Below are 27,033 nucleotides of genomic sequence, written 5' to 3' on the forward strand. Positions count from 1 at the left end.
ATCCCTTAATCTCCTCAAATCCAGGATTTCAGCCTCACTGGTGTAATTAGCTCCTTGGAAGGTTTAGGAGTTTTTGTGTGAGAGCTTGGTGGCCCCTGGGAAGGAAGGATTGCCAGATCAAATCTGAATTTTGCTAAATCTGGCAACCCTACTGGGCTTGACCTTCTGCTGGGGCCCCGGAGAGTTGTGGGGGAAAGTGGCTGTCCCTCCAAGCTGGCTTGGTGCGTACCACGCCCCCTCCCCTCTACCCCGAAGGACTTCACTCCTGCCCCGCACTGCCCACCTGGCTTCTCAGAGGCCAGTGTGACCCCATACACCGTCAAAGGAAACAGCTTGTAGCAAGGTCCCTTCAGTGTGCCAAAAATAGGCAGGTAGGCAGAAATCCTGAGCAGATGGATAGACCTTGCCTGCTGTCTCCTTCCTATTTCCAGACCTGCCTTAGAGGTTTAAACACAGGCTTTGAGAAAGACCCTTCTGAGTGTGAATCCTGTTTCCGTCTTTGCCAACCATGTGGCTTTGGCTAAGGAACTTCACTTCCACAAGCCTCAGTATCCTGAACCGCAAAACGGGTTGATGATAACGGTAAATACCACATAGGGTGGTCGTCAGCCACACAAAATGAGTGCAAGGTACTTGGCAGCACGTGTTTTAAAAAATTAAGCAACACATACATTCCTGTGCTTAAATTTGTGTATGAAAATGAAGTTGCTCAGTTGGGTCTGACTCTTTGCTTGCCAGGCTGCTCTGTCCATGGGATTTTCCAGGCAAGAATACCAGAGTGGGTTGCCATTACAATTCACAAAATTTGAAAAATTGAAATTTTATAACTAAATTTCAAAACTGCTACTAGGTATTATCTTGGATCTCATTTATTCATCAGTTTGTCTGTTCAAAGAGTTATGAATAAAACTCAAATCGTGGTGCTGAGAGTACGAGTGGGGGAGGGTCTTGGGAAACCAGCGTGACAGGCAGCTCAGGGCCCCTGTGAGGGAGCCTTGTCTTCCTTCCTCACTCATCACTGCCCACACACTACTTGCAGCTAGCTCCACGCTTTCCCTGACCTTCTGTGCCATGTTTCCCGGCAGCCTGGAAAACTCACCTTTATCTGTAAGAATTCTGCTGACATAGCATCCCTCCCACATAGAGAATTAACCCTTCTTTCTCCCAAGTGCTTCGATTAGTGCAGACTCCACATTCTAGTTCATGTATGCAGTTGTTTATCCATCTCCTCCAGAGAGCTGGGAGTCCTCACAAGGCAGGAGCTGTCTTATGCATCTCTGTCCTGCAGAGGCCTCTCCCGGACCAAGCACAGGCCGGGCACCTGTATATGTCACTCTGTTTCAATGGACTCTCAGGTTTATTCAGCCCCAGGGAAGAGTTCTCCTTCCTTGGAAAAGTGTGACTAGCCTGATTTCGAAAGCCCTTGATAGCATCCCCTGATGGACAGTCTTGGGTATCACTTTTTATTGCTGTTGTTGTTATTTAGTTGCTAAGTTGTGTCCGACTCTTTGTGACCACATAGACTGCAGCATTCTCCTCTGTCTCCTGGAGTTTGCTCAAGTTCACGTCCACTGAGTCAGTGATGCCATCCAACCATCTCATCCTCAGTCATCCCCTTCTCCTCCTGCTCTCAATCTTTCCCAGCATCAGGGTCTTTTCCAATGAGTCGGCTCTTCACATCAGGTGGCCAAAGTATTGGAGCTTCAGCTTCAGCATCAGTCCTTCCAATGGATATACAGGACTGATTTCCTTTAGGATGGACTGGTTTGACCTCCTTGCAGTGCAAAACACTCAAGGTACCACTCCCTCTTTCCACAAAAGCCAAGTCCAGACCTGACCTTGCATTAGCTGGACTCTTACTTTGACACCACATCCCAGCCCCAGGCTGAGCTCAGCACTGTCACCTCCCAAGGAAGAAGCCTCCAGGCTCCTCCCATCACCAAGGTCCCCTGCCTCTGTCTTCTTGTCAGAACAATGAAGCCCCAGCTCGGAAAGGCAGGGTGTTCAGGAGACAGGCTGACAGCCCAATGGAACTTGCTGTCAGCTTGCTGACATACCTGGCGTCCCCATACCCCTGACTCAGCCTGACCACGGCTCGACGTTTATAACAGAGAACAGGGGGCCCTTGGGTGGCCTCCACTGCCCCCAGGACCACCATTGTTGGTGGGGGTGATGGTCCTTGGTCATCAAGGAGGGAGTAAAAGGCCACCACCAGCTGATGTGAGAGCTACACGTGAGCAATTAGAGATGCTTGGGGAAACGTGTCATCGTCATGCAAGAGGGCTTGGAGTTGATGGTTAACTTTAAAAAAAATTATGTTTAATTGAAGGATAATTGCTTTGGAGTATTGCGTTGGTTTCTGCCATTCATCAATGTGAATCCATATAGCTCACTCCCGGTTTGAAGTGAAGTTATCGTAACCCCGATTTAGCCTGAGAATAACAAGGCAGAAAAAAAAAGTACAAAAACAAGCACGCTTATGTAATTTGAATATCTGTCTCCTTAAATCCATGCTGGACAGTCTAACATCATTTCCAACAGTACAATTAAAAATAACTAAGTGGGCGTCATGTGCTGTGTTGACTACTTGTATAAATACTGAATGAGTTTTCTCATTTTACAAATGGGAAAAAATGAGACTTGTAAAAGAGATGATACATAATCAGCAAGTAGCAGGGCTGGGGTCTGAACCCACATCCAGGTGCCAAGGCCAGAGCCCTAACCTCATGAGTAGACATATTCTTTCCTTAGTGGCTGAGTATTTGGTCTGAACCTCTTCTGCCAGCTCACAAAAATGAATGCCTGCTCCAGGCAGAGGAACAGGACATGAATGCCAGACAGATTTTATGGATACAAAGTAAGCAATAAAGCCGAGGAGGATAAAAAGCATCCTTAGCGTCCAAATATTCCTTGTGGGCTATTTTTCTTGCTGTTTTACACTAAAGTGCGTCCCTTGCTCTCAGACCACAGACTCCCTCTCCTATCAAGAGTCAGTCCTTCCACCAGGCGGGCACGCAGCCCAGCAACATGGGATTGAGAAAAGCTCGACAGTGGAAGAGCTCACAGCTTTGAGACTTTGAAAATAACCATTCACTCCGGTGTGACACAGATGGGTACCATTTCATGAGGACTTCCCTCCTGCACACACGACAAGCTGGGTCCTACATCTGCTTTTATGAGCAAACATGGAAATGTTACAGGATAATTATGCCGTTATGTCTTCTCTTTGACTTAGGGCGTGACTTGGATAGAATCACAGTCACCATTTACCGTGCTCTCACTTGGGGTTGACGCTGTATTAAGGATTCCATTCTCTTGTTAACTGCATACCAGTCTGAGGAGGGTTGTGCTGTGATGTGAATTTTACACACGGAGAACTGAGACTTAGATTAAGCACCTTGGTTAAGATCATCCAGTAAATTGTCGAAGTTGGGACGCAAATACAGGTTGGTTGAGTTTAAACCTCTGTGCCCTAAACCTAAACTAGCATACACTAATACAGAAGACTGAAATGAATACTAATTCTTTCTTTAATGCATGACATTTCGTGTGCATTACCCACTACAATGCACCACCACCCAAATGACAGTGATATCTAATTCCTAGTGAATTCTTCCGAGTGTCAGGCTTATTAGAAGTTCCGTATCACTGATTCTCAAACTTGACCTTGCATTGGAGTCCCCTGGTGGGCTTGTTAAAACTCAGGTTGTTGGCTTCCATGCCAGAGTTTCAGACTCCATAGTTGGTCTGGGGTGAGACCCAAGGACTTGCATTTCTAACAACTTCCAGGTGATGCTGATGGTCTAGGAGCCATGCTGTGGGAAACCACAGCTCTATATGAATTTACTCACTGACTACTCACATCTCCACTTTCATCCTCATTGCAAAAATGAAGAAACCAAGGTCCTGAGGGTTAAGTAGCTTGCCCAAATAAAGAGAAATACGCCTTTAATCTGAGCTTCTCTTCTTTAAGCCAAGCCCGGAATAGCTTTATTTCTTTCTTCCTGATACTAAAAGCAAACCCCACCATAAGAGCTGAAAGCCCAGGGCCCAGTTTTCCCAGCTTGGGGCCATATTGCAAAGTTATTCTGATGTTTTGTCTGGTGTATATCCTGGGTTTAGTAATATCAAGTGGAGCCCAAATGGTTTAGGAGAAAGAAAGTATGCACCAGCCCCATTGTGTACACACTTATTCAGCCCACCAGCACTTACGAGCTGCTTCTGGGCACTCAGCAGTGCTCCAGACAACAGGAAGGATTCTCAGAAAGGAGAGAAGATAAGCTTCCAGAACTAAGCACAGGGTGGAGAAGCAAGGTCTAAAGGATGATCATTGTTGGAAATTCAACCAAGCAACCAGGCAGGCAAGTGGGGTATGATGATATGATGATGATAACTCATAATGGTCATCACAATAACTGTCGAGAGCCAGGTTCTCTGAAAAAGGACTCTGAGTGCAGACCTGCGTGCAGAGTGCTTATTGGGAAGTACTCATGGGAACAGCATCTGCAAAGGAGTGAGGGAAGCAGAACTGGGCAGAGAGAGAAGTTGAGCTGTGGCACACCTGCAAAAGATGATCATGCCAGTCCCACAACTGTTTCAAAGATGGGTGAGTCCTTCAGAGCTGTCTCTAGTCCTTCAGAGCTGTCTCCATGGATGCAGGGGGGCCGGGTTTCTGTAGCCCTGCGTCCAACAGTGTAGACAGGGGCTGCCCCAGCAAGGGGCAGAAACCTTGAGCAAGGCAGCTCCCTCCCTCGACAGCTATTACTGGGGAGGGGACACAGCCGTGAGTCATCAGTAGCCAAAGCTTCCGGCAGCTCGGGAAAATGTGTACCTCTGTTCTGAAGGGTGTTCTAGATGGCACAGCACAGCATCCCCTACAGTTTCATTAGGTAACATTTGGGTACTTACTAGGTTTGGGCACTGTTTACATGTTTTACATATATTAATTTATTCAAGCCTCCCAACACTATGAGATAAGTATAATAACTCTACTATACACAAGGAAACTAACAAACAGCTAAGTAGTAAGTCATAGAAAGCAGGACTCAAACCCAGGAAGTCTGTTCCAAAGACTGAACGTTTAACAACTGTTAACTGTTCCTCTGACTCTTATGAATTTAAAGAAGAGAATCATGGTGAGAGTGGATGAATAGGGAGGGGAGTTGGCGCTGGTGAGAGTGATAGGTAAGGAAGTTTTCATCTAGGAGGTAAAGATTGGCCACATCACAAGAGAGCATGACATCGGGCCTTAGAAACCAATGGGTCTATCTCAGTTTACAGGAGAAACATCTGGTCTACCTTATTTTACAGAAGCAGCATTGCATTACCTCATTTTACAGGAAAACCTAAGGCACAAGATGGGAAAAGGCTTACCTAGGACTACACTGTGATGTTGTCAGACCAAAGGATAGAGCCCTACATGCCTGAATCTCTGGCATTCGGGTATCCAGAGCTCTAATTACTCTAAAGAGAAGCTGAAGGACACTCTGGCTATCCCTCAATCACCCAGATTCCACCCTGACCCACTCAAATCTATTCACCCTTCAGCAATACAGAATCTTATAAAACTGTCAACCCCAGGTTAAATTTCTGCTCAAAACCCTCCCATGACCCTGCATGGCTTTTAGGATAAGGATAAAATGGTCATCATGCAAACAACTAATCTCAAAAATATACAAGCAACTCCTACAGCTCAACTCCAGAAAAATAAATGACCCAATCAAAAAATGGGCCAAAGAACTAAATAGACATTTCTCCAAAGAAGACATACAGATGGCTAACAAACACATGAAAAGATGCTCAACATCACTCATTATCAGAGAAATGCAAATCAAAACCACTATGAGGTACCATTTCACACCAGTCAGAATGGCTGTGATCCAAAAGTCTACAAATAATAAATGCTGGAGAGGGTGTGGAGAAAAGGGAACCCTCTTACACTGTTGGTGGGAATGCAAACTAGTACAGCCACTATGGAGAACAGTGTGGAGATTCCTTAAAAAACTGGAATAGAACTGCCTTATGATCTAGCAATCCCACTGCTAGGCATACACACTGAGGAAACCAGAAGGGAAAGAGACACATGTACCCCAATGTTCATCACAGCACTGTTTATAATAGCCAGGACATGGAAGCAACCTAGATGTCCATCAGCAGATGAATGGATAAGAAAGCTGTGGTACATATACACAATGGAGTATTACTCAGCCATTAAAAAGAATACATTTGAATCAGTTCTAATGAGGTGGATGAAACTGGAGCCTATTATACAGAGTGAAGTAAGCCAGAAGGAAAAACATCAATACAGTATACTAACGCATATATATGGAATTTAGAAAGATGGTAACAATAACCGGGTGTACGAGACAGCAAAAGAGACACTGATGTATAGAACAGTCTTATGGACTCTGTGGGAGAGGGAGAGGGTGGGAAGATATGGGAGAATGACATTGAAACATGTAAAATATCATGTAAGAAACGAGTTGCCAGTCCAGGTTCGATGCACGATACTGGATGCTTGGGGCTAGTGCACTGGGACGACCCAGAGGGATGTTATGGGGAGGGAGGAGGGAGGAGGGTTCAGGATGGGGAACACATGTACACCTGTGGCGGATTCATTTTGATATTTGGCAAAACTAATACAATTATGTAAAGTTTAAAAATTAAAAAAAATTTTAAAAAAAATGGTCGTCATGCTGCCATGTGGTCATTCACCTGCCACTCACTCACTGTCCCTTCTTTCTCTCTTCTCCTCTCTTGCCACATTCTGGTCAGTTTCCGGAACATATGCAGATTCCACATTGTTGATTATTCTTGTAACCTCCTAACCTCTTCCCTTCACTGTTTACACCTCCCCAGCTCCTTGTCATCCTTAAATAGCAGTCCTAAGTTTGGTTCCTAAGTACAGTCATCTCTGATCCCCTAGACTAGGCGCTTAGACCTTGTATTCTATAGTCACAACACCATTTACTCCCTGCTTAGTGCCTATCACCACTGCCATTGATGATTGGTAAAGATGTATTATATCCATGAGACTGCAGGCTTCAGGACAGAGGCATTGGGTTAATGTTGCTCACTTTATAACACCCAGAGACTGACACAGTTACCTACCCTCAGGGCTTGTACTAGATAGATGAAGAAAGAGAGAGAGAGGGAGGGAGGGAGGAAAAGGGAAAGAGAGAGAAGGGAGGAAAGATGGAAGGAAGGGGAGAGAGAAAAAGACAAAGCAAAGAAGAAAAAAGGAAGGAACGAGAAAAAGATAAAAGCAAGGAAGGACAGAAAGAAATGGAGAGGGAAGAACAGAGACAGAAAGATACAGAGAAAAAAAAGCAAGAGATAGAGATGCAGAGAAAGACAGATGCAGACAGAGGCAGAGCCAGGCACAGAGAGATGAGAGAGGCAGGGGCTGGCGGTGGGGAGGGCAGGGGATTACGAGCAAGTGTGGGGTGGAGGGTGGGAACAATGGGGAGCGGGGTGCGAGAAGGACTCGGGCTTGTGTGAGCAAAGGTGAGGCTGAGAGTTCATCTCTCTATCCAGTCAAACGGTTGAGGAGCCCAAGCGCGGTTTGAACAGGGACTGCGTGGGGGATTCTCTGGAGTTTCTCATAGAGTGAGCCACAGGATGGACACTGTCAGAGGGACCAGTGGCCAGCCGGGGATGGGTAGAGGGCGGGGACAACGGTTGACAGCCTGGTGGGTGCCCATGAGAACAGGCGAGGCTGCTTCTTGCTGTATACTGCACACTTTCCCAGCTGAACAGTTTTTTTTTTTTTTTTCATCTTAATATGGGCAATAATATTCTGAAAAGCAAGTGTGGCCTTTCAAGTGTGTTGCTGGGAAGTGGATGGGTCCCTGGGGTTATATAAACTCAGCAAGACTAGTCTGTCTGTTTGGAGTTCTCAGCACATGTCCAAGGGCTGGAACTACGGAGGTACATTTTTCTTCATGTCTAATTATGTCTTATGTGTTTGAGGAAAGTGATGCTTGAAAAGGGGCTTGTGTGACAGCCCCGCTAATTCATGAGATCATTGTGCAGACACCTGTCTGGGAGGATGAACGAAGGATGCTGAGATCGGCTTTACCTGCCCCTTGCTCCAGGTTCCAACAACCAGCCGCCCGCTGACTGTATGATTTGTTGCTCTCTTGCTTCTGGCTGTTTAAGTGCCACAGTGGCACTGAGTAATATTTTCTAACCAGAGAGTGATAATAATAACATGATGATAATAGTAATAATAGCAGCTGACACTGGACTTTCCTGTATGCCGGTTAGCTTGCAAAGCCCACTCCATAAACCTCTTTTAAAATGCTGTACAAAAACTGAGATCGATATTATATCCATTCTTACAGATGAAGAAGTAAGATCCAAGGGAGTTAAAGCACTTATTCAAGGTCTCTCACCTGGAAAACAGAGAAGCTAGGATGAAAACCAGCTCAAACTTTGGAATCTGAGCACTTGAAGTTCTGTACTGTCTCTATAACTAACATAAATGCTGCCTTTTCCCCCTTCATTCCTTCTGCCCCTTTCTTCCTTCATTCCCTCTGCAAATGCTCAGCAAGTAACCCCAGTATACTGGGCACTGGGCTGTGTGCTCAGGACATAGTGTTGAGGACTTCACACCATCCCTGCCTTCAGGGACACGGCAGCCTACAGCTTATTTCCAGCTGGGAAATTAACAAGAGGAGATGCTCCAGCACTAAATCCGCCTGCCTCTTGGAAGGCTGGTTGTATCAACGGATGGCCCCCTCCTCCTCCTGAAGATAGCTCAACTCTCCTGAGTAACCCCCCAGGCTGTCCTCAGCTCCTGGGGTGGGGGGAAAGCTCACCGACAAAACCCAGAGAGAGGAATCCATTCCACTTCATTCTAAGCAGAAGCTGGGTTTCTCTGCACATGGCCTCCCAGTACTTAAAAAACATGAGCTCTATATTCAAAGAGACCCAAGTACACATGCAAGCCCATCCTCTTTATGGCTGGGTGACCTGAAAGAGGTAACTCAACCTCTCTGTGTCTTAATTTCCTCTGTTATAACGGGGATGAAACAGTATCTACCTCACAGCCACTGTATGGAAATTACTGGACTCTATTTCAGCTCTTATTCCCTCATGATGTGATATATATGTTCAACGAATATTGAATAAACAAAGCCTCTGTCTCAGAGGCCAAATTTAACCTTTATAATGTTTATAATAAAGATAGTTTCTTTGGCTCACTCATGACTTACTGTAAAAAAGTTAAAAGCAACTAAAAATAAAGATCAAGTGAGGCTTATCCAGACATAGACCCAGCTTGGAAGAAATGTTTTTAGATATGTTTTTCTTAACCTAAGGTATATTGCTGACTTGTGAAAGTCAGGCAGTGGCAGCCAGCATCAGAGGTTTCCAGAAGCAGGGAGGTGGGGCCTGGTGCCACGACACATCTCTGCAGCATCTTTGACATTTAGGAGGGTGAGGGCCTGTTTCTCGGGGTCAGCGGTTACAGAATGAGGGTCTTATGCATCCCAGGGGGTCCTCAGGCCACAGCCCTTCCTGCTGATGGCTGAGATGCAGTGAATCATCATCTCTTCTATTATTCATGGATATGACATGGATATTTAAGGATATGACAGAGGCACTTTATCCTCTTAAAATTTTCAGAGATTCCGTTTCCAAGAATTGTAGGCTCCTGGGGATTCGGAGGTCTTGCTATGGTGTAGACCCTCTTATCCAGGGCATAGGGTAGGGGGCAGACAGAAGACAGGGGCGGTGCAGACAGTTTTGAGGCCGGCTCTGTGGGGCAATCTCAAGAGCGATGGATGGGGGAGTTCCTGGCCCTGGAATTCCGAGTTCAAATTTGATCCTTCCATCTAATGAATGGTTGTGGGCTTGGAAACAACTCTGAAACTCTGGATCTGGGAAATTACAATAGCTCATTTTTACTGGGTGTTTATCACGTGCAAGTATACTGCTTCAAGTTCAGAGGTACCGCCTGAGGCTGGCCATAATGTTACCCCGCTTTACAAATGAGAAAGTCGACTCTCCAAGGGGTTGGAAGATGGAGCTGGGACTAAGCTCAGGGAGCCCAGCTCTAGAACTCATGGTCTGAAGTCTTCCCTGCTACATACTCTCTCTTGGGGATGGTTGTTACGAGGGCTACATGAATTCTGTTTACAATGACCCTGGTACACAACTGGTGTGGGACACAACTGGATGTCTTTGTCTCCTTCTGGCTCTGAGATCTCATGCATGCACCCTCTAGTTGGGTGCTGACAAGTACAGACTAAGAATAGCCGGACCATGGGATGATGGAGGGGGATATGGGTGAAACGGCCACAGGGCCTTGAAGAGGGGGCCTCATTCAACTAATAATGCACAGCAGATGCAGAGAGGAAACCTGGAACAATATTCAGAATGTGGGATGGCATGAGCAAGACCGCCAAAGACGGCTTACTAGGCTGAAATTTACAAGATCCCTAGGAGTGATTTTTTTTTCTGAGATTAAATCAAGGATGGGACTCTCCTTAGCTCAGCATATACGTTTTCTAGGCCATAAAAAATGGCTTGCAACAGCGTTTTGGTTCACAAGTGTTTACTGCATTTATGATGTAGCAGTAACAAATCAGTGGTAAAGAATACACCTGCCGATGCAGGAAACACAGGTTTGATCCCTGAATTAGGAAGATCCCCTGGAGAAGGAGATGGCAACCCGCTCCAGTATCTTGCCTGGGAAATCCCATGGACAGAGAAGCCTGGCGGGCTACAGTCCATGGGGTCGCAAAGAGTCGGACATGACTGAGCGACTGACAAAGACTTGATTGGGGATTCCCAGGTGGCACTACTGGTAAAGAATCCAACACAGGAGATGCAAGAGACAGTGGTTCAGTCCCTGAGTTGGGAAGATCCCCTGGAGTAGGAAGTGGGCAACCCACTCCAGTATTCTTGTCTGAAAAATTCCATGGACAGAGGAGCCTGGCGGGCTAGAGTCCAAGGGGCTGCAAAGAATTGGACACGACTGAGTGACTGAGTACACACAGAGATTTGATTAGGTGTGTTATCTTCTCAGACCATCTGACTCTGCTACTGTCAGAGGAAATCAACAGCATCTTCAGAGATCGGATACAGCAGTGGAGACTTGGGCAATTTAGATGAGAAAGTGACTGGCTCTGGATTGAATTATTTCCCTATACGATATTAAAGTTTCTTTCCAAATCACGTTTAGGTTGGCATTTCTCACTTCCTGTCTGCAAATTCTGCTCCACAGCCTCTGATAAAGTCAGACAGAAGAAGTCTTGGTACCATGAGGACTGCACACTTTATATAAACTCAGTTAAGCAAACTTTATCCTAATTAGGTTAATCTGATTTGTCATCTGATCATCATCAAGTTAGGAACCATATACCCAGGCCACAGCCTTTTTGGCTCTTAGAAATGTCTATAGCTGGCACTAAAGTAGAAGATGAACAAATATGTGTTGAATGACTGAATAAATGAAGGAATGAACGATGGAGCTGTTGAGTGGAAAGAGAAGTGTGTTCTAATCAGCCAGAGGAGGGTGTGAATCCTAGTTTTGCAATTTATTACTGGCTTTTCACCATGAAAAGGGAAACAACCCAGAGAAAGTAGCTCTATGAATTCATTTCCTATTGTTGCTACAAAAAATTACCATCTAGTTCCATGGCTAAAAACAAATAAAACCAATTTATTCTGCCAGAGTTTTATATTGTAATAGGATATATATTACATTATATACAGAGGTTTTATATTGCAGTTCTGGAGATCAGAAATCCAAAATGGGTTGCCTGAGGCTAAAATCAAGGTTTTTAGCAGGGTTGTGTTCCTTTTGGAAGCTCCAGGGGAGTCCCTTTCTCTGTCTCTTTCAGCATCGAGGGACTGCCCACAGCCCTTGGCTTATGGTCTCTTCCTCCATCCTTGAGGCCAGCAGTGTAACATCTCTGAATCTCCTTCTGACTCTTTTTATCAGACCCACCTGGATAATTCAGAAGGGTCTCTCCACCTCAAGGTCCTTTCCTTAATCCCATCTGCACAATCCCTTTTGCTGTATAAGGGATTAGGACGTGGATGTCTGGGGTGGGGTGGGGGGAGTCAGGGATGGAGAGAGAAAGAGAGAATCACCCTGCCTACCACAGCTGTGCTGTGCACCAAGTCGCTTCAGTCACGTCTGACTCTTCGTGACCCTATGGACCATAGCCCACCAGGCTCCTCTGTCCATGGGATTCTCCAGGGAAGAACACTGGAGTGGGTTGCCATTTCCTCTTCTAGAGGATCTTCCCAACCCAGGGGTTGAACCCATGTCTCATGTCTCCTGCTGCCCACTGCAGCTGAGCCAAATTTATCCAATGGTGATGGGCAACACCCTGTACCTTTCCAGAGCATCACAGATAGCTCATGAAAAGTACTCCCCAGGGAGCCCACCCCCCCATCATGAGGGCAGTGGCTGGCTGTCTTCTTGGGAGGAAATCTAGGTCTGCCCCGGAGGTGGCCCGCTGGTCTTTCCACCATGGGGTGGTGACATGGTCTGGGCTCCCTTCAGAACCTGTTGGTTTTTTTAAGACTGTGTCAAGTCCACCCATCTCACTTGAGTGTTCACATATGTGGATACGTGCTTGGCAAAAAGACTTTCCTCTCACGGTAACCTTGAACTCCATGCTGCATGCATATTTGTGCATGCTAAGTCATTTCAGTTATGTTTGATTCTTTGTGACCCTATGGACCGTAGCCCATCAAGCTCCTCTGTCCATGAGATTCTCCAGGCAAGAACCCTGGAGTGAGTTGCCATGCCCTTCTCTAGGGCATCTTCCCAACCTAGGGATCGAACCCGTGTCTTTTGTCTCCTGCATGGGCAGGCAGGTTCTTTATCATTGGTGCTACCCGGGAAGCCCCCATGCCACATACAACCCATCAAATCTTGATTGGGAAAAATGCTATTTAGAGACCCAAGCACCTGAGAGCTGGAAGTCCAACCCCACCCTTCAAGTGTCCTTGGGTTTAGCCAGACCACATCCTTTTGGCCCCAGGCTATTCACTTTCACTAAACTTTGCTTTACTTAGTGCTATTAGATTATGAAACAAGCACACCATAAGAAGCAGCATCACAGGAGAAGTTGCATTTATGGTAACTGTTCTGTGAGTGGATGTTCATTACATGTCAGCATACATTTCTTATGAGAAACGACAGATAACTATCCCTGGCCTTAAAATCAGCACTGGGATTTCCCTGGTGGCTCGGTGGTTAAGACTCTGGGCTTTCACTGCAGGAGCATGGGTTTGATACCTGGTGGAGGAACTGAGATCCCACAGCCTGCATGGCCTGGCCAAAAGCAAAGTAACTAACAAACACCCCAGTACTGGTTATGGTTTTCCTGGTGACTGGTTTATCTCCATCAAATGAACACAAGTGCACATGGCTGATCATTTTTCTCCCTTTGCACAACCCACTCTTAGGAAGCCAAGAAGCTTCAGCAAAGCTATAAGACATCAAAGCCTGCATTATATGCACCATTAGTTATCCACCCTCATTGTCCCTTTTCCCCAGTTCCTTCCTGTTTCACATTTTATTTCTTACTGTCCTTTAGTTTAGTTCAGAGTTTAGTCCTTTCGTGTCTGTGAGCCCAGAATAAGGCATGGTAAGAACTTCTGTTATTTCCCAAGACGTTTTTTTCTCTTTTGTGAGACCCAGGTCCCTGATACATTTCTCTTGGTTCCAAGAAGAACAAACTCAAATGAAAAACAAAAAATCAAAACATATAACCAAACAACGTCAATGCCGATGTTTCGACACAGACTCTCAGCAGAACTGAATCCAGCTCCACTGTAAAGCCTGGCACTGAGGCTGATAAAAGGAAAACAGGTCTCACACGTTACGTGCCGAGCACACCGAGCTCATAAATACCAGCGTTCTAAATGGCTTGCTTGCTGTTAACAGATTCACTGGCACTGAAATCCATTTCTTTTCTGGGGGATATTTAACTTTTATTGTATCTTTACTCATGGTCAAAAGACATTGGCAAATTTGCTAAAGTGATTGAAGATATTCTTCTTAAAGGCATTCCTTGTCTTCTTGGAAAGGAAAACCAGAAATGAGTTGTACAGTATATAAGGTTTTGGTAGTTGTAGAAAGCCAAGATTAAAAACAAAAAAAAACAACCTTAGTAGAACCACCAATGAAAAAAATCTTTAAGATATATGCAACCTAAGAGTTCATCTCTGAGTTCATAAAACAACAGAATCCTCAACCCCAAGAACCTCTCACGCCCTACTGGACAGTGTATCCAGACCCTCTCTTTTTAATCTCTATCCCCATAGAGCCCAAGACGTAGTATGTATTCAATGCACAGTCACTGAATTAGTGAGTAACATCTCACTCTCTGTCCATGGAATTTCCCAGTCAAGACATGACTAGTGACTGAGCACAAGTACCTCTCATTCTCAAAGGTTGGAGTTCTCCTCCAACCCCAAGACACCTAGGGGAACACAGTGCTTGCCCTGGGGCAGGTTGGCAGTACATATGATGTGACTGGTACTGAGATCCATCCAAACCATGAAAGAAATCTCTGCCATTCCTGAGCTCCAGGGCAGCAATTTTAATTTCCTTTATTTCTTCCCTTGTCAAAACATGCCTTACAGGTGACATTCCTACAAGCAACCGCTCTCATGGGTAGACTTAGGTTAAAGTGCCATTCCCACTGTGCTAGTACAATCTCCATCTGCCTCCCTGCCACTCAAGAAAATATATCAGAACACAAATGAACAAGGACACCATTACTCTGGGAAGTATCACGAATTTGTGGCAACTTACTGAAAAGAGTAAAGCCTCCGCCATTTTGGCATTTCAGATAATGTTAGTAGTACATGACCTACGGAGCATCTCACAGTGATTGACATGAAGGTTCACTGGGATGCCAAGGCTGAGAGTGAGTGCTTCTCTACAGAATCCACCACTGAGACACACCATCTAAGAGATCTTTCCAAACTCCAGAGAAACCATCTCTGAGGCTCACATTAACCCCAACACATTCATCCTTATGAACTCTGCCACGCACGTGAGATTCAGGAGAACCACAGTGATCATCTCTACGAATGGACATAGCTCACAAAGAAACATCATCAACCGCGTGTCACTCCACTCTCTCCACCCTGACCTCGGGGAGGAGGACGCACAGCAGCCCACTCACCACGCCGCCGCCAGCCGAGTGTATGAGCACAGACATCCCTTCTCGGAGGTTGGCGACTTCGAAGAGCATCATGTAGGCGGTGACGAAGTTCATGGGGAAGGCAGCGGCCTCAGAGAAGCTCATGTCCTCGGGGATCTTGTAGACAAATTCCACAGGTGTGCACACTACCTCTGCCCAGGCGCTGTAATTGACAAATGCCATGACGCGGTCCCCGATCTGGCGAGAGGGAAGCACGGCGTGAGTGGAGGTTTCTTAGTCTTTTTTGAGAGATTTCTCAAGTACACTTAATGATCTAGCAAAAACTGTAGAGTCCTTCCCAGGGGGGAAAAAAAAGAAACCTCAAACCCTAAAATATGCACACCTTCACCTCACCTGCCTTTTGAGGCATTTGTGGATGCTCTGAACCAATCTCTGCAAGCTTCCCAGAGGCCATGGAAGCCCCGGTCTGTATCCCTCTTCCGGAGCATAAATATCGACGTGCACCACGTTGCACGCCTTGGAATGTTAGCGTCAGAAGGTCACATTACCGATCCGACCTCTCATCTAATCTCCCTGTTTCAGGACGTGGAGGGTCAAAGGGGCAGGGCTGGGAGTCAGTCTGCTCTCTTTGGTTCTCTCCCAGCCCGTATTGATTCCCTGCCAGGCTAGTTCACTGCAGTATTTGCGTCAAAGGTTAGCACCGGATTACCGATGGCATTAGATGTGAAACGTGGTGCGTCAGAAAAGTCATGTAAAAATGAGTGCAGGGAATTGAATAAAAGCAACCAGGCTCAGAGAGAAATAGGAGACTGCCCGCGGGTGTGAGGAGCACACGTATTATACGGCAGGCGTTGTCCTAAGGCTGTCACGTGGTTTACCTCCTGATCGGATGAGGCAGGGCTGAAGACTGCGGTTTTTTTTAATCAGTGGTTTACATAGCCAGACACCAGGCAGAAAAGAAAAGAGTGGTCTTCCCTTTAAAGTGGTTATAATCATGTGCTAAGTTTCCCCCCCCCCCCCATAACATATCATTATTCAAGGGAAATACAAAGTAAACCATCACGAACAGCTTATGAGTTGCCAAGTGGTAGTTCAATGGAACCATTCTGCTATCTGACGTTAGGCTTGTACTGTGACTCTTCAATGCAATATTCAAATTGTTACTGTCATAGTGATTTCTCAGGAAACTAATGGCTTCCATATATCTGTGTTTTAGTTTACTTTTTTTGTTTTAGTAATTGATTCTACTGTTTTCTTCTAGTTTAGCCTTTCTCTTTTACCTCTGTTCAACAAACTACAACAAAAGCCTCCCATGAGACTGGTTTTTTTTATAGCTCCATATTACAGATGAACGATGAGAGGTTTTTGCAGACACTTAAACTGAAGCAAAGAGAAGATCACGTCACTGATCTGACTCAAAAGTCATGCAGCCAGAGAGCAGCTGGACCTGGATGTGAACATAGCGAGGCTGACTCCAGATACAAATAGTTCATTCATTACACCTAAGTGCTACAAAGAAGACACTGAGTTATATAAGAGTGTGCAACAGGGGAAACCCACCAAGTCTGGGAATATTAGTCTAAGGTCTTTAAGTTCCAGTTTCCTTGGCTCTTACATGGGTTTAATATTAGGAACGGCTCCTTATGAGATTAAATAAAATAATAAGCAAGCAACCTACATGGCATGGTGCATGTAAACTGAGCAAAGAACAGTCAGTGCCAGCTCTTAAGAAGCCTGGTTCCTGATCTCCCATGGAATTCACACTTTAATGATCGAAAGCTAAATCTTTGACCCACTGAGTTTCATGAAGCAGAGGAAGAGCTGTCTAGTGAGGAAACTGATGGGTGGGAGAGGCTGTCTCATGGGCAGTGAGGGTCAATCCTTAGAAGCATTGAGAATCAAAGGATGCTGTCAGGAACATCATGGCTTGGACCAGAGGATCGCTCAGGTCTAATACCGGCATCCTCCTTTTTCAGAGTCATGCAAACCTAAAGCTCTGTCATAGCACCACAGAGTAGCTGATGACGTGCGGTGTAAACATAGTGTGGGAAAAGAGTATCTCAACCACCGTGACAGTGATGGTCATACCACCCCAGACCACCCTGACAGTAATGGTCATGCCATCCCAGCAGAGTTGTCTGCTCCAGGCCTCTCATTTCATTATCAAAACGTCAAAAAGAGGGGTCAGCCATCAGATAAACCCTAATCTCAGAGTCCAGAGGTGGGAAACTTTTTAAAAAATATCTAATTCACCTCATTATTTGATTCTGTTAGGGAAAAGAAATTAGTTTTTGGCAACGCAGCCCAAATGATTCCTTTTCTGCAGTGCTCCCAGCAATAATTTTTCAAGGCTTCCTTGTAATCGATCAAGCCAAGACAGCTAGCTATTCCATGTGTTGCTGTGTGGAATTCTATCTCCAACATGATTGAAAATCTTAAGTCAGACTTATAGAGGGCATATTAGTATTGGTTTTTCTCCCCAATCACGCCCTGACTAGAAACCCGTAGGTGGCTTCTTTTATTTGTGCAGCTGAAAGGACTGGAGGAGGGGTGGAGGAGATGATGGATCAATCTGACAATAAGCAAGCCAGGGCTAACTAGCAAAAGAAAGATCATACATAAGGGAAAATATATATAATCAGGCACAGTGATTCCTCCCTATAAACCAAGGTCAACCCATCCCTAAAATGATGGGTTGTTTATCCAGTGCTCAGGATTGATAGAGCAAATGGTATGCTCTTTTCCTTTGGGACCACGTGGAGGAATGAAGAACAGATTGTATTTCTTATACGCAGCATTTTCAGGGAGAGACGGTGCTGCCTCTGGTTATACTGCCTACCTGGGGACAGAAAATGTAAAGTCACAGAGAAGAAAAGAAAAAGCACAATTACTTCTCTCTGAACGTTTTTCTGCCGTGTTATCGGAAACCACTGACAAAAAGACAGATGAGCTGGTTGAGGGGTCCAGACATTCATCATAATGAATTTGGAGCATATTGATATTTTCAAAGTATACTGAGGCTCTGAGGCACTGAGACCAAGCAGCAGGCTCAAAATCGATTCCGAGGGGATTTTGGCATTGCCTTTTACAGGATTTTTCTTCCTGTATTAACCATCCAATGCAGCATTTGCAGGTGGGGAGGAGGGGTAAAGATTGTGGGACTGTAGGAAGAATCAAAAGTCTCTAGTGGTTTGAATTCAGGTTCACCTTCTACTTGCTCTCATTCTGACCGCATGGAAAACTACCAAACCCTTCTGAACTTCATCTCTAAGGGGATAATAATCTTTACGTTGCAGGGTTGTGATGGGGCTGAAAAACAGTAACTTGCCCATGTTTCTAGTTATGATGGATTCTCAAGTGTGAGGTCTCTTTGTCTCTCCATGGGGAAGCACTAAAGTTTAATGAGAGCTCTTATGCCTGATTTCCAATGGCTTTTCTTGCTCTCAACTACCACAATTTTGTATAGTTGATTTGCCCATAGGTTTTTCAGTTTTCATAGACCAGATCCTATTTGATTTATATGGTAATGGTAAATAGGATATTTTCAGTGATTAAAAATTTTGTTATTGGGAGTTATGTACATGTACAAAAACAGAATTATATAATAACCCTTTGTAGACTTGTCTTACTCCCCAAGCCACCAACCCATAGCCAATTCTGTCTTATTGTCAGATAACTCTACCCTTTGTCTTTAAATTTTTCATCCAAAAATGCCCTTTCTCAATGTCTGAAATAATGACTTATAAGTGATTAGAAGAAACAGAGGCTATTTCTCACCAACCTTTGCATTTTGTAATTAACTTCTGAGCCTGATGTGATGGCGAAATGGGAGCCACAAGTAGAGAGAGGAGGGGTGTACGCTTGGTTAACCCATGGCCAAATCCATAGTTGTATTCATTTTAATCTTTTTAAAAAAACATTTTTCTTTTTAAAAATCTTTTTAATAGCTATAAAGTGAATAAAGGGGATGTTAAGGTTTCCCCTGGCCACTTCACCAGACTGTTGCGAGGAGTTGTAACAAGATGGTCCCTGAGAAAGGCATGAGACACTGGGAAAGTCCTATCACTTATGAATATCGTGTGTGAAACAGATAGCTGATGGGAGCCGCTGACGGCACGGGGGGCTCCAGGCCATGCTCTGTGAGGGGTGGGGCGAGGCTGGGGGAGGTTCAGGAGTTGGGGACATATGTGTGCCCACGGCTGATTCACTCGTATGGCAGAAATCAACACACTACTATCGGGCAATTATCCTTCAATTGAAATAAATTTTAAAAAGCAAATAACAAGAAGACATGTTACAGATGATTTCAAATGCATTTTGCATAATGTTTTGTTTAATCTTGTATTATTTCAATAGATTCCAGATAAATATCACCCTTTCAGTCAGAAGTCAAAACATTACCTCAAATCCTTTAACGCTGTCCCCTAGGGCTTCAACAATCCCAGAACACTCAAATCCTGGCACCAGCGGGGTCTTGGGAGGGGTGTCGATATTCCCCTGGCGCACCATCAAGTCAATGAAGTTTAAACCACTGTAAACAGCAAAATGAAAAGAGAGAAATTCACGATGAGATGGAAAGAAAGCACTGGCTTGACTCTTCTTTCCTTCCCATCCCCTCCCTCCCCTTCCTCCCCCCAGTTCCTCTCTTCTTTCTTTTTTAACTTTCTGGAAAAATGTGTCTAATAATAACGTTACTTAGCTAGATGTCACCAAGAAAGCAAAACAATTACCTCTCTAGACAACTCATGCTTTCTCAGCCCTTCAAATGGCATCTGCAGCGTTCACGCTCTAATTCAAGAGAGAGCCTCGTTGTCCCCACTCACAGCCTCCTTACTCTAACTCTAAAAATGTATTGACCAGCCTGGTCATTAGCCATTCTAGCACTTAATTGAGGGAAAAAAAAATACTAGGAAGAGCTTATAAGAAGAAACACAGAAAGCAGCCAGACATAATGGCCACCCACCTATCTATGAAAAAGAAAGAGAAGAAAAGATCTAACTTAAAAGGTCTCAAATAGACTGTCACAAGTAGCTCAGCTGGTAAAGAATCCACCTGCAATGCAGGAGACGCAGGTTCCATTCCTGGGTTGGGAAGAGCCTCTGGAGAAGGGACAGGCTACCCACTCCAGTGTTCTTGGGCTTCCTTTGTGGCTCAGCTGGTATGTGGGAGCCATACAGGCTACCCACTCCAGTACTCTGGCCTGGAGAATTCCAGGGTCACAGAGTCAGACATGACTGGGCAACTTTCGCTTTCACTTTCAACCATCTCACAGACTTACACCAGCACCGCGACATAAAGGCCAGCCATAATGGTGACCGTGAGCCATCAAGAGACCAGGCTGGGTGCGCCTGCAGGACGGTGACTCAAAAGAGAGAGGTCAAAGGGACAGGCCAGTGGGTGTGGGAAGACTGGAAGGCTTGTTTCAAAAACCTGAGTTGTCTCTGGCTGAGAGAAATTGTTTGGTATTCTCTATAGACATATTACTTTTGAAGTAAGAAAGTTATCATTAAACTATATCAAAGTCATTGCCTTGGAAATCCACATACTTGATTGTAATGATGCTACCAATGTTCCAAACTATTGGTTGTTTTTTTAAGAGCTACAATTGAGAATTGCATTTAACAGCTGTGAAGGAATGAAGTGAGAAAGCATGTATGTGAAATACACGAGCACGTATTTTTTTCACACATGTGGCTCTAACGTACTTCCTGTTTTCACAAGCTGCCATCTAAGGAAGACATGGGTTGGAGAAACCAAAGTCCTCGGTCTGGCCCAAGGCCTATTGGCCTCTGACCACAGCTTCTCTCGCAAGCAGAAGACTTGAACTCTTTCTTAAACACAGCTTGTCCGTTTCTTCCTCGGCCTCTTTGCAGCCAGGGACACAGGACGTCTACCTTCCACCTCTGGTCTCCACTTGTCAGTCTCATCCATAGCAATGGACAGGGGCAAGGAGGGTGACTTCCTTGAAAGGCGGATTAGAGTCACCCCTTTCTCAAGGTTTTTCTAGCCACAAATGAGGCCAGATTCACATATTCCCCCCACCGAAGTATCTCTGACGTGTGCCCTTTCTGAAGACAGCTGCATGCCTCACACTTCTTGGCTCCCAGAATACCTGGCATGCCTCATACCCACAGCAACACAGTAGGTACTCAAGCAACACACACTGAATCAAGGAATATTCATGAATATTCAAAAACACGTGCTGCCAGGTTGAGTACTAACACCTTTTAGAAAATAGCCAAGGGATGCTCAGAGTCATGGACACCCTTCTGAAATGTGTGTGTAGACTTCCAACGATCCTGTTTCGATGTTTAATAGTTCTTAGGGCCACTTAGTAACCAAAATGTTCTCCAATAATGTGGCTGAATAAAGTCTCAATTCCACGACTTCTCCCTGGGTAACCTTGGGTCGGTTATGCAACCTCTCTAAGCCTCAGTTTCCTCATCTGTGAAATGGGAGTTATGAGAGCACCCGTATCACAGGGTTGTTGGGAAAACTGATGAGAGTCAGGCATTGTGCCAAGTAAAAAGTACGTATTCAATAATAATAATATCTGTGTCTTCTATTAAGAAGGCTGAAGTGTGAGATATATTTTGGAAAGATTGCCATTAAATGAGAGTGAAAAATCGTTTCAGAGCTGAAATGGGAAAACTTGAGCTATCTGTAAGCTTCGCTTCTGTGAAATAGCCCATTTTCCGACACAATCAAATAAATAAAACATCACTGTATAACAATAAAAGGAATTTCTACGTCCCAAATCAAACACTCCATCTCATGTCACACATATTTCAGCTCACCGTGTTATATCCTCCATGTGAAAACTTATGATTTCCCAAGACCCCTGATGGAGAAATGGCAGAAGAGATGACTTGACAGTGCTGTAAACGCGCCAGCCCCTTGGACAAGGTTTCAGCCGAGATGCCTGTCACACTGCTCTGTAGGGCAGCCTTCAGTTTCCATCCAGCATGAGGTGGGTGCAGTGATTATAAATGAGGAGGCAGCTACTCAATGCCAGAGAGAAGGGCCAAGATTTATAGAGCCTTATATAAGGGCTTAGCCTCTATAAGGGCCAAGACCTTATAGAGCCAGGAGCACCGCGTTTTCTCAGTGAGGCATGCACTCAGGATTGTGGAGGAAGCCAGTCACCTTCAGGATGGAAACATGAAGGAGGTGTGTCCCACGTGAGGGGGGATGGGTCAGTGTTGTTTATCTCAGCAGAGAGGAGGTGACGAGGTGGTGACGAAGCACCTTTATGCTACATCAGACCTGTTTCATGGTGTCTGCCCACACCTCCTCCTCAAATGGAGCCAGCCAGCATTTACTGAGGGCCTCATTTGGGGCAGAAACTGGGATAAACATTTTCCTTTTGTTATTTAAGACTCAACAACACTCCTACAAAGTATGAACTATCATACCCACTTTTCAGATGAGGAAACTTAGGCTCAACAAGTTACTTGTGTAAAGTCTCATCTGTGGAAACTGTCGAAGTCAGGATTCAAATCCAAGCCAAGTCCAGAACCTGGGACCTCACAGATGACACCCTAGTGCCTCTTCACAGGGACTCCATCCACTGCCCTTGATGAAGGGGGGCACATCCAGGGCCCACATTTATAACTTCCTATCTCTTTGCCAGCTGACTGTACCAATGGTTGGACCCAGTGTTGGAGGAGTGGCCAATCCTAGTTTGAGCAGGAGCGCATGCAGCATAAAGCAAATGAGCTGGTCCAAGAACTGGATCTCAGAAACCATGAATTGGAAAACATGCATCAAGAGAACAACTTGGTACCAGAGAGGATGTCAAAAGATAGGACTGAGCCAGGTCGCAGAGCCAACCCAGCAGCTTCCACCAGGGTCAGCTATACACACCTCACTGCTGAATTACCAAGGATGGAAGAGCCCACTCTCGACCTGTGGTGCCTCCTTGCCCCATGTGCCCCCTGTCGTCAGATACCTAAGGGGTCCTTGGATACTTCACATACGTGTTTATAACAGAGCTCTTCGTTGGGTTATGTGTGTGGTTTCTGCCTCATGAACCCAAAATACAAATGAAAACAAATACTAGAATCAATATCCGTAAATCACTCACTGGACAACCATTAATGACCTCATTTTTTTCCCCCCAAGCAAAACAAGTAACATTGTTTAGCAATAATAAGTTCCTTGCCCAAGACCACACAGACAGTGAATGGTGAAGGAAAGGACTTAAACTTGGGTCTGTCAAACACGTTTTTCTTCCCACTCCCTCAGGAAAAAACAGGGGCATATCAAGCCATGCATCATCATTATAATAGTTTCTAATTTTCTCTAAAATTCCCTGGTGGCTCAGATAGTAAAGCGCCTGTCTACAATGCAGGAGACCTGGGTTCAATCCCTAGGTCGGGAAGATTCCCTGGAGAAGGAAACGGCAACCCACTCCAGTACTCTTGCCTAGAAAATCCCATGGACGGAGGAGCTTGGTGCAGGCTACTGTCCATGGGGTCGCAGAGTCGGGCACGGCTGAGCCACTTCACTTTCCCCTTTGGGAATTCTGAGGCGGGGGGGCAATGACTATGCCTGATGATTCGGGCCCACACCAGGGGTGACCATCAGATGTCTTTCTTGCTGACTTTTTATGTGACTCTCTTAAACATCTGAAGTGAAGTGAAGTCGCTCAGTCGTGTCCGACTCTTTGCGACCCCATGGACTGTAGCCTACTATGCTCCTCTGTCCATGGGATTTTCCAGGCAAGAGTACTGGAGTGGGTTGCCATTTCCTTCTCCAGGGGATCTTCCTGACCCAGGAATCGAACCCAGCTCCCCTGCACTGTAGGCAGATGCTTTACTGTCTGAGCCACCGGGGAAGTCCACCAGGGAAGTCCTTAAACATCTGAGGGCACTGCAAAAAGAAATAGTACTGCAAGGTGCTCGATGCAAAAATGCAACCTTGTGTTTCTCCAAGACTGACACAGTTAGAAAGGTAAGGCTTTTGTTCCCTCCCATATTGAATTATTAGTCAAATAAGAGGCTTAAAGTGTTATTACTGAGATTTACAGTGTTTCAGACATATAGCAAAGTGATTTAGTTTTTTATATATGTATACATACATATATATCATGTGTATATATATATATATATATACACACACAGTTTTTCAGATTCTTTCCCACCATAGATTATTAAAAGATATTAAACATAGCTATGGTTTTTCCAATAGTCATGTATGGATGTGAGAGTTGGACTGTGAAGAAAACTGAGCACCGAAGAATTGATGCTTTTGGACTGTGGTGTTGGAGAAGACTCTTGAGAATCCCTTGGACTGCAAGGAGATCCAACCAGTCCATTCTGAAGGAGATCAGCCCTGGGTCTTCTTTGGAAGGACTGATGCTAAAGCTGAAACTCCAGTACTTTGGCCACACTGGGAGGGATTGGGGGCAGGAGGAGAAGGGGACAACAGAGGATGAGATGGCTTGATGGCATCACCAACTCGATGGACGTGGGTCTGGGTGAACTCCGGGAGTTGGTGACAGGGAGGTCTGGCACGCTGTGATTCATGGGGTCGCAAAGAGTCGGACATGACTGAGCAACTAAACTGAACTGAAACATAGCTCCTTTGCTGTAGTAGGTCCCTTTTTTAACCTATTTGATAGACAGTAGTGTATATCCGCTAATCCTAAATTCCTAAATTTATCCCTCCACCCCCCGCCTCCTCTTTGGTGACCATATGTTTGTTTTCTTTGTGAGTCTATTTTTGTTTTTTAAATAAGCTCAAATGTGTCAGTTTTCAGATTGCACATATAAATGACACTGTATGATACTTGTCTTTCTCTGTCTTGCTTGCCTCACTTAGTATGATGGTCTGTGAGCTCATCCATGCTGCTGCAGATAGCGTCATTTCGTTCTTTTTTATGGCTGAGTGATCTTCCATCATACGTATGCATGTATCAGGTGTGTGTGTGTGTGCTCAGTTGCTTCAGTGTCGTCCGACTCTCTGCAGCCCTATGGACTGCAGCCCGCCAGGCTCCTCTGTCCATGGGATTCTCCAGGCAAGAATACTGGAGTGGGTTGCCATGGCCTCCTCCAGGGGATCTTTCCAACCCAGGGATTGATTCCATGTTTCTTATGTCTCCTGCACTGGCAGGCGGGTTCTTTACCACTAGCACCACCTGGGAAGCCCAGGCATGTACCACATCTTCTTTATCCATTCATCTGTTGATGGGCATTTAGATTCTTCCCACGTCTTCACTATTGTAAACAGCACTGCAATTAACATAGGGGTGTGTATCTTCTCAAAGTATAGTTCTATGCCGAGGAGTGGCATTGCAGGATCAAATGGCAACTCTATTTTTAGATTTTTAAGGAATCTCCCTGATGTTCTCCATAGGGGCTGTACCAATTTACATTGCCACCAACAATGTAGGTGGGCTCCCTTTTCTGTATACCCTCTTCAGCATTTATTATTTGTAGGTTTTTCAGTGATGCCATTCTGATACTTCATTGTGGGCTTGAGTTACATTTCATTACTAATTAGCAATGTTAGGCATCTTTTCACCTGCCTGTTGCTTGTTTTGAATGTCTTCTCTGGAGAAATGTCTGTTTAGGTCTTTGGCCCACTTTTGGATTGGATTACTTGGTTTGTTGATATTGGATTGTATGAGCTGTTTGTATAATTTGGAAATCTGTCACTTGTCAGTTGTACCATTTGCAAATATTTTTTCCAAGACTGTAGGTTGTCTTTTCATTTTGTTTATGGTTTCCTTTGCCGTGCAAAAGCTTCTGAGTTATTTCTTCAAGGACACCAGTAAGTGGATGACTGAAAAATCAGCCCAGCTATCAGTTCAGTTAGTCAGTTCAGTTACTCAGTCGTATCCAACTCTTTGCGACCCCATGAATCGCAGCACGCCAGGCCTCCCTGTCCATCACCAACTCCTGGAGTTACTCAGACTCGTGTCCATCGAGTCAGTGATGCCATCCAGCCATCTCATCCTCTGTCGTCCCCTTCTCCTCCTGCCCCCAATCCCTCCCAGCATCAGACTCTTTTCCAATGAGTCAACTCTTTGCATTAGGTGGCTAAAGTACTGGAGTTTCAGCTTCAGCATCAGTCCTTCCAATGAACACCCAGGACTGATCTCTTTTAGAGTGGACTGGTTGGATCTCTTGCAGTCCAAGAGACTCTCAAGAGTCTTCTCCAACACCACAGCTCAAAAGCACCAATTCTTCGGCTCTCAGCTTTCTTCACTGTCCAACTCTCACATCCATACATGACCACTGGAAAAACCATAGCCTTGACTAGATGGACGTTTGTTGACAAAGTAAAGTCTCTGCTTTTCAATGTGCTATCTAGGTTGGTCATAACTTTCCTTCCAAGGAGTAAGTGTCTTTTAATTTCATGGCTGCAATCACCATCTGCAGTTATTTTGGAGCCCAAAAAAATAAAGTCTGACACTGTTTCCACTGTTTCCCCATCTATTTCCCATGAAGTTATGGGACCAGATGCCCAGCTATAGTTTATTAATTTTCCAGTTTGAGAGAAAATTGGCCCAAAGAGGGATTTAGCAAAGAAGAGCAAGTAGATGTGGAGAAAGTCCCCTTCTATTTTCCAGGTGAAGGTAAGGTGAAGGTTGCTCATGGGAAAGGGTTTTGGATTTCCTGCCGTCTTGTTCTTCCCAGAGGCCATCAGTGTCCTCGGCACAGATCACTAGACAAAGGACAATGTGATGAAAATCTTGAAAATCTTCCAGAATCCTACTTCTCTACTAATGCACCTCAATAGACCCCAATCATATATTTTGACCTCACACTCAATAGGAATCCCTAATCTTGCCCCATCTGGTTCAGTTGAGAGATACGTGGTCACAGAAACCACCTTCAGAAACCCCCTGTTTTACTTTCTGAGGGATTGTTGAACATATCAT

The 27,033-nt window shown here is 45.1% G+C and overlaps 1 protein-coding gene and 1 non-coding gene across 2 annotated transcripts in view; one reads left to right on the forward strand and one right to left on the reverse strand.

The window, feature by feature from the left end:
- VAT1L (vesicle amine transport 1 like) overlaps nucleotides 1-27,033 on the reverse strand; it is a 166,227-nt gene that overhangs the window by 114,957 nt on the left and 24,237 nt on the right. The window contains exons 2-3 of the mRNA XM_027513966.1: nucleotides 19,545-19,674; nucleotides 15,165-15,380 (exon numbers count right to left, since the gene is read on the reverse strand). Of these exons, the coding sequence (XP_027369767.1) occupies nucleotides 15,165-15,380; nucleotides 19,545-19,674 (346 nt within the window). The remainder of the gene's footprint in view (nucleotides 1-15,164; nucleotides 15,381-19,544; nucleotides 19,675-27,033) is intronic.
- LOC113876858 lies at nucleotides 16,038-16,195 on the forward strand. Its single transcript, XR_003506597.1, has one exon. It is a non-coding gene; the product is annotated as a small nucleolar RNA SNORA15 (small nucleolar RNA).

Source organism: Bos indicus x Bos taurus, chromosome 18 (assembly GCF_003369695.1).
Source record: "Bos indicus x Bos taurus breed Angus x Brahman F1 hybrid chromosome 18, Bos_hybrid_MaternalHap_v2.0, whole genome shotgun sequence".
Classification (NCBI taxonomy): Eukaryota; Metazoa; Chordata; class Mammalia; order Artiodactyla; family Bovidae; genus Bos; species Bos indicus x Bos taurus.